The sequence below is a fragment of the Camellia sinensis genome, chromosome 6, assembly GCF_055761805.1.
Source record: "Camellia sinensis isolate YWXY chromosome 6, ASM5576180v1, whole genome shotgun sequence".
NCBI lineage: Eukaryota > Viridiplantae > Streptophyta > Magnoliopsida > Ericales > Theaceae > Camellia > Camellia sinensis.
The window spans coordinates 149,247,001-149,255,374 of record NC_138966.1 but is presented as its reverse complement, the minus strand read 5'-3'; the positions used below and the strand labels follow the sequence as shown (position 1 = coordinate 149,255,374).

Here is an 8,374-nt window from a genome sequence, read left to right as displayed (position 1 = left end):
TATGTTTTAAATTTTTTATTACACGCACTTCATTCATATCTTTTCAGTGTTAAACATTTTAAAAAATTCACTCTTTACACTTTGAAAAAAAAAAAAATTTACACCACATCTTACTTTTTAAAAAAAACAAAAATTTATGTCGCGTCTTTAGACACGGACATACGCTAGCATTATATAAGATAAGAGTTAGACGGGAAAATGCGTAGCTTGAACGGTTTGTTGGAATTTAATGAGTCCAATCTACAATGTCACCCAATAATTATAGGAATGGGGTTTGATGGAATTGAAGGACAATTGACTAAAATAAATAATATTTTATTTCCACCAAAAAAGGTGTAGCATCCAACTATCCGGTAAAAATATTGCAATGTTTTGTCATGTAGCTCCAAAATGATCCTCACCAAAGACTATCCTTTTGAGCTCCTTGCAATCCAAACCTCATCAGATTTCAGAGATGGCAACAACACAACCACACCCCCAACTACCACCATCTCTAAACCCTCTCAAAAACCCCTTGATTAGGGTTTTAGTCATCACCATCCTCTGTTCTCTCTTCTACATTCTTGGCTGCTTCTACAACAACAACCACTATTCCATTTCAACTTCCACCCCTGTCCTCCCAGACCCATCTTGTCTCCACCTCAAAAATCTCACTACCAACCAAAACCCATCACAAATCCTGCACTTTGAACCCCACCACACTCTCTCTCTCCCACTAGATCCCCCACAAACCCACCAATTCTTCCCCTACTGTCCCAAGAACTTCACATACTATACCCCATGTCAAGATCCAAATAGAGAAGCTCAGTTCAGTACTGCAAATTTCTTTCACAGAGATCGGCATTGCCCCGGAAAAACTGAGACTTTAAGGTGTTTGATTCCAAGACCAGTGAGGTACAGAAGGCAATTTCCATGGCCAAAGAGCAGGGACTTTGCTTGGTTCAACAATGTGCCTTTCCCAAGCTTGACTGTGTTCAAGAAAAGCCAGAATTGGGTTCGATTGGAGGGCGACCGGCTTGTTTTCCCCGGTGGAGGGACTTCATTTGTAAATGGGGCTAAGGGTTATATTAATGAGATCAATCAGATTGTGCCCTTGAAATCTGGGAATATAAGGACTGTTCTTGATACTGGTTGTGGGGTGAGTCTGCTTTTTATGATTGAAATTTAGTAGTTGTTTTTATCTGGAATTGATTATTGTTGTAGATTTTGATTTTTCTTTTTGCATCTGAGTACTTTTTAGATTTTTAAATGTGGGTTTTCAGCTTTTAATTTAGATTTTCGTATTCTCAATTTTATGTTTGTTTATTATATGTGTCACTGGATCTTCTTGGATTGTTTGATTCAATCTTGTTAGTTCTGTTTGATAATAGGAAGATGAGTAATAATAATACAAAATTTTAAGGGACTTTTAGGAATTAATTAATGGTAGTCAGAGAAAGTGACTTTCTACTTAACAATTTAAAAAAAAAAATTTAGATTCGTTTTTTGTTTTTAACAACACATGGCAAATACTTCATTGATTCCATAATCTTCCAAAACTGGGGAGAAATTCTTCAGTTCTTGTTTGGTTTAAATTTTCTGGAGATTGAATTTTTTATTTTTTTTATTTTTAGTGAATATTTTTATAATTTTAAGCAATTTTTTTTTTTTACTTTTTAGATGTACCTTACCTAAATGTATCTAAAAAGTAAAATATTTATAAAAAAATATTTTAAAAAATCAATAAATACACAAGAATCAGAAAATGTTCTAAATTTTTGTATTTTTGATATTTAGTGAATTTTTTAAAGATTTTTTTTCATAAATATTATATTTTTTTAAGTGTATTTATGTTAGGTGTATCTAAAAATTAAAAAAAAAATTACTTAAAATATTAAAAAAATTTAGTGAAAACAAAAAAAAAACACGGAAAACAAAAAATTTCAATTTTTTGAAAAGTGAATTCAGAAAACTCAAACCAAATATTATTTTTTTTCCTGGAAGAATGTTATTAATATTAAACATAATGGAATTGTCATTTTCCTTCTTCAAAGCGTACAGAAGAGGGATTTAAAAAAAAAATTCAATCTTGTAAAACCGTCTGTTCTAATCTTCTAGTTTTGTTGTGAATGTTGGTTGTTTTGTTCAAATCTAGTTCTCTTCTGACTTTCATGATAACAAGATTGGAGCTTTAAACTAAGAATTGCAGTATTAGGAACCAGGAATTTCTATATAATATATATGTATAAATTAGAGAGTGAAATTTTGCATTAGCAATTCTATGCATTTATTGATTTGATCATAACTGCTTCAGTTGTACACTTGGGTGTGTTAGTAACTTTTCTCTAACATTGTGTTAGTAATTTTGGGCAATCTCATTATTCTCAGGTTGCAAGCTTTGGAGCTGCTTTAATGGACTATAACATTTTGACAATGTCTGTTGCACCGAGAGATAAACATGAAGCTCAAGTACAATTTGCCCTGGAAAGAGGACTTCCAGCCATGCTTGGTATACTTAGTATCCACAGGTTGCCATACCCATCAAGATCTTTTGATATGGCTCATTGTTCAAGATGCATTATACCATGGACTGCTTATGGTACTTATACTTGATTTGTATATTTTTTATGGGGCACATTTGGTTACTACCACAAAATGAACTCATTTAATTTAATTGTTCAAAAAAAAAAAAAAAATCATTTACTAGCATTTTTTTATCCCTTATCTTTAAAGCATTATTAAAAATTAAACAACTTTGACATGTTTCTTATTTCTTGAAATTGTGAAGATCATCCTTGATGTGCTGTAATGTTGGTTCACCAAAGCCATTTTTCACTAAAAGGAATAAAAAAAAAAAAATGGAGAAGAAGAAAGAAATGTTGGCTCACTTTTTAGAAACTATGAAAAATTATACTCACAAATATCACACGAAAAGGATGAATGATTTCATACTCGTGGTTTCCAAATGTCTACTCTGTTAATAAATGTATTAAGGTGGTACAATCTGATTATTTTCTCAACTGAAATGCTAGATGGACTATTCTTGTTGGAAATTGACCGTGTTTTGCGCCCTGGTGGTTATTGGGTATTATCTGGGCCACCTATAAATTGGAGGGTTAAGTACAAAGGTTGGGAGAGAACACCACAGGATCTTGAAAATGAGCAGAAGAGTTTGGAGGATCTTGCTAGGCGATTGTGCTGGAAAAAGATTAGAGAGACTGGACTAATTGCAGTATGGCAAAAACCTACTAATCATGTTCATTGCGCTCAAAAGTTGAAGACTTGGAAAGCTCCAAAATTCTGTGCTGAAGATGATGCAGATGCTGGTTGGTGAGTTTATTCATAATATTTGCACATTTAGCCTATGTAGCCCAGGATATTTGCCCTTGTATCAAGAGAACACCCAAAAGCGAGAGAGTTGTGTTTTGTTCTGTGATTGGTTTCTATGTTTCTAGACTTTTTCTAGCATTGACATGTGGTGTTCCTGGTGCCAAATATCACTGATGAGCTGAACCCCTTAGAAGATTAATGTCCTAAGATTTCTCTATCCTTCCTAACTTTTTGTTTCTTTGGTCTAAAGGAGGTGAGAAGATAAAATGAAGAATTTTTAATTTGAGTGTTCAGTTAAGGATCTTCAGAGTTTCGACTAAGAAATCTATCATTTTCTTAAATTTTGTTGAACAGCTCTTAATAGCACATTTGGTACTGAGAAACACAGTGAAGGAAATTAAATTCAGACATAAAACTAAACGAGGTTAAAAGCATTGTTGTGAGGTTAAAAAAAAAATTAGGACTTTTCTCATTTTAAGTGTCCAAAGATGATGTTAGTTAAATTTTAAGGCACTTTAATTACACAGTTTCATTGGTGGTACTATATGTGATGAACTATGCAAAGAAATTTCTTTCTTTAAAAGTAATTATTGTTGCTTTTTTTAGGTACAAAAAGATGGATACTTGTATCACTCCTCTCCCAAAGGTCGCAGACGTACATGATGTATCCGGAGGTGCTCTCGAGAAATGGCCTAAACGATTGAACATTGCTCCACCTAGAATTAGAAATGCAGTAGCTGTAGGAATGACTGTCAAGGCTTTTAATGAGGATAATCAGTTGTGGAAAAGAAGAGTTTCATACTATGGGAGTGTTCTCAAACCTCTGTTTGCTGGACAATACAGAAATATAATGGACATGAATGCTGGCATTGGAGGTTTTGCTGCTGCACTTGTTAACTATCCTGTTTGGGTTATGAATGTGGTTCCTACTGATGCAAAAAACAATACACTCGGTATCATCTATGAACGTGGACTAATTGGAACCTACATGAACTGGTAAGACTTAAAGAAAATTTTATTTTATTTTCTACTGTGGTATGGAGAAATCTGATTGTTAGTGTTGCATTATTTACTTAATTGCAATTCTTGCAATCGTTATTTCGATTTACATAGGCCATTTCTTGTCTTGGGTTGCTGTGGGAGGAGTGGGGGCTGTGTTACAGACTTGAATATGTTTAGGGAGTGGATATTTTCTAAGCGTCAGATTTGATCTTTTTACGAAGTCCAAGGACACCAAAACAGTTTCATGTACTTTGAAATTTTTGGTATTTTCTTTGTCTAGTTTGTTACTACCATATAGTTTTATAATTTTATTAATTGTTAAATTACTGCCAAGACTTTGGGATGTTCTAAAAAAGTCAGCTTTTTAGCTAAATATAAAAGGTAAAAAGTCAAAAAAGTCAGAAAACCAGTTTGTCATTAGCTAAAAAAGTAAAAAAACACTCAAACTTTTTTACTCACAAAAAAACCAAGAAGCTACTCAAATTCCCAAATGCATGTGTTTTTAGATTCTACAAAAAAAAGTCAAAAAAGAGAAAAGGCCACTCAAAAAGCTAACCCCAAAACGGCTTCAAGAGTCTATTTGGAGTGATGTGAGATCTCCATTAAGTGGAGACAACTGACTAACAGAAGAAAGTATCTGAAATTGATTTTATTTTTTTGCATCTATTCTAGCTTAGAGTATGGAAGTTATGCCGTCATATTGTGCGTGGTTCTATTAAATTGTGAAGTGTTACTAATTTCAATATGATATGCTCTTCTTACATTTTGTACATAACAAATCAACTGATTTATAGAGCTTTTTTGCTTGCAGGTGTGAGCCCTTCTCAACATACCCTCGAACTTATGATTTAATACATGCTAATGGTTTGTTTAGCATGTATATGGACAAGTAAGTATCTGAAGTGCAACTGCTCTTATAGACTTGTTTAACCATTACTTGGAGAGTTCTTGATTTCATCTTTGCTTTATTTGGTATTTGAAATCACTAATTCCAATAAGTGGATGAAATCGTCAACTGCCAGCGCAAATTTGTTGAGGGCCGTAAATACTATTTTTATTCCAATTCTTCTTAGCATGTGTTGGGGTGACCATTAGTTCAATGGTTAAGACTTGGCTTAATATCCTAGGGGGATAAGAGGGGGGGGATTATTTACTATGCGGATTGTAATCCGCACAATAAATCCAATCCGATGTTTGTTTTTTTTTTAGTTTGCCGGACATGGAGTCCGGCCGGACTCCTTATCCCCCATATGGGGGATTATACTATCCTGGGGGGTGTGGGATAATTGTGGGGGATTATTTACTGTTGGGATTAGGTAGTGAAATGACTATTTTGACCATTTTCTATTTAATTATGTATTATATTTAGTAAAATTTAATAAAATTTAAATGTCTCAATTTAAAAATAAAATAATTTTATTTAACTTTTTATTGATGTTTTATTTATTTTTTTTAAAATAATTTTTTATAAATATTTTATTGACGTTTTATTTTAAAATTTTGTTTATATTTTATTTAATTTCATTATTTAAATGTTAATAGTTGTTTTATTTAATTTCATTGTTTAATTATTATTATTTTTTAAAAAAAATTTATTTAAAATTTTAATTAAAAAAATAATATCAATTTTTATTGATATTTTATTTATTTATTTATTTTTAAAAAAATAAATTTATTTAATTGTGTAAAAAATAAAATAAAATAAATTTGTGTTTAATCTAGCTAAAAATAATTAAAATATTAAAGATATGTTTAATATTGCTATTACTTGGTAAATAATTGAAAAATGGCAAAATAGTCTTTTGTTCATTTATCCTATCCAGTTCATCCAACCAAACGTTGGATTCACTAAAAATAGTCGTTTCCAGACATCTAATCCCATGAAAAGACAAACACAGGATACATATTCAATCCAACCAAATAGTTCGAGGGACTCAAGTCCGATGGATTCTAATCCCTCCTTATCCAGTCCGTCCAATCAAACATTATGGGTTTGACTCTTGAGACCATCACTGTAACGCCCCGACCCTTTACATGTCATCGATATTGTCCGCTTTTGGCCACGCCCGCACGGATTTGTTCTTCCCAGTGGGTCACCCATCCTAGAACTACTCCAGCCTAAGCACGCTTAACTGTGGAGTTCTAATAGGGATTTCATCACTTGGGAAAAGGCCTCGATGCTATATAAGGGTCCAGGTTTTTACTTTTATAGCCCAGGAACTCCCCCTCCATTCCCGATGTGGGACACCGGGGCCTTACAATCACTTTGTGCATTATGTCAAAGGTTAGATGGGTACTCAATCTTTTCCCTCCCAAACACACATTAATATGTACTAATTGAGCGGTTTTTTTTTTTTTTTTTTTTAAAGCTTGTGTTAGGAAAAGCTAAGAGTCACCAAAATTCTTTGAGAAAAGTGACTGAACTCATTTAAATGCTATAAATAGCTCAGTAGATTAAATCTTTTATGTTAATTTTTTTTTGGATAAATAAATCTTTTATGTTAATTTTGCAAGTATATTTTTCTTCTTCTCAAGGATTGAGCAGCCAATTATATATAGAACTGCCGAAGATGATTTTCATACAAATCTTACCGCTTTGAAAAGAATGTAGCAACATTTTCGGGCCTGTTTAGTTGTGTTTTCGTTTTCTTGATTTTTATTTTCGTTTCTCATGTCTTCAAAAACGAAACAATAAAATGTTTGAATACACTCATCATTTTTATATTGTTTTGATTTTGTGCAAAAATAATTTTCCAAAATTTGAAAACAAGTTTTTGGATGTTTCCTGAAACTAGGGTGTTTTTGAAAAAAATTGTGAAAAACAGTTCACCAAACAAATTTTTTTTTTTTTTTCTGAAAAATGAAATCACATGAACACCAGAAGATGAAAAGTTTGAATAAGTTTGAATGCAGTTTCAATGGGGGTAGATTTTACTAAGCAAAATAAGAAAAGAATGAAATAGCAGAAACTAATATTATTTTGCTATTTCATAATATTAGAATCATAATATTAGTTTCTGCTATTTCATTTTTTTCTTATTTTGCTTAGTAAAATCTACCCCCATTGAGCTTGTTGGTCGAATTTATTCAATATCTGTAGTATGACACAAAAGTAATATTACGACTTGACAGTTACCTTATGTCTATGCAGGTGTGACATTCTTGACATTCTCTTTGAGATGTATCGAATTCTCCGCCCCCATGGGGCCGTTGTAATAAGAGATCACATCGATATGATTGGTAAAGTAATAGGCATCACAGATCGGATGAGATGGAAGGGCAAAATTTCACACAGTGAACATGGACCTTTCCATCCAGAGAAGATACTTTTTATTGACAACTCACAATAGCCCCAAGTTCCCCTATTATGTTACAAGTAAAATATATTAATTTGTTGTGCAATTGTGTTAACTCTGCATTTACTATAGGCAGTCGCCTCAAAGGTCAGAAATAGTCATGCTCATGCATTGATCTCTCCCATAGAGCAATTTTTCTTAGCCTGTGTATGGTTAGAGATTTGGGAAGAGATTTGGAAAGGGAAAGGAAAAATGTGTGTGAAATTAGGTGAAATATAAATATGTTTATCTTTTCTTTTTTCCTTTCTAAATCTCTTCTCAAATCATCTAACCAAACATAGCGTTAGTAGAAGTGAAATTTCACTCTTGTGTACGAACAATTGTGTTGGAAGAGCGTAGGGATAGAGATTGAATGAATGAGATGTATAAAAACATTGGCATGTTGTGACATTGAGAAGGTCAATAATTTTAAAGTTGAGTTTGTAATGAAGATTTGTTTTCACTAGTCGTTTGCATGGTGATAATTTGATCATGGCTATGCCATATCTCCATATGCCATATCTCCATATGCAAAATGTAGACTTGAGGTCAGTTGATATGTTCTTGAGCCATTTGAATAAGTTCTAAGCTACTCTGTTCTTTTATTTATTTTCATTTTTTTGGAGGAATAAGCTACTCTGTTCTTTGGAGAGAGGAATGCATCAGTTGGAAATAATTTAGTCCTCATTTGGTTCAGGTTATTTTAGCTGGAGAAAAATTGGTAGATT

General features: G+C 32.5%; 1 protein-coding gene across 1 annotated transcript; it reads left to right on the top strand.

The window, feature by feature from the left end:
* Nucleotides 1-275: 275 nt before the first annotated feature.
* LOC114305338 (S-adenosyl-L-methionine-dependent methyltransferases superfamily protein) lies at nucleotides 276-8,097 on the top strand. The gene is made up of 6 exons (XM_082875092.1): nucleotides 276-1,138; nucleotides 2,368-2,578; nucleotides 3,012-3,309; nucleotides 3,916-4,305; nucleotides 5,123-5,200; nucleotides 7,463-8,097. Exons 1-6 carry the CDS (start codon nucleotides 455-457, stop codon nucleotides 7,659-7,661), a joined length of 1,860 nt encoding a protein of 619 aa, XP_082731218.1. The 5' UTR covers nucleotides 276-454; the 3' UTR covers nucleotides 7,662-8,097.
* Nucleotides 8,098-8,374: the final 277 nt, after the last annotated feature.

Excerpts from the sequence above, each read along its gene's own strand:
- LOC114305338 (XM_082875092.1), top strand. The coding sequence starts at position 455 with ATGGCAACAACACAACCACACCCCCAACTACCACCATCTCTAAACCCT. Across the intron at positions 4,306-5,122 it reads ATTGGAACCTACATGAACTG|GTGTGAGCCCTTCTCAACAT; the intron begins GTAAGACTTAAA and ends TTTTGCTTGCAG. Across the intron at positions 5,201-7,462 it reads TTTAGCATGTATATGGACAA|GTGTGACATTCTTGACATTC; the intron begins GTAAGTATCTGA and ends ATGTCTATGCAG.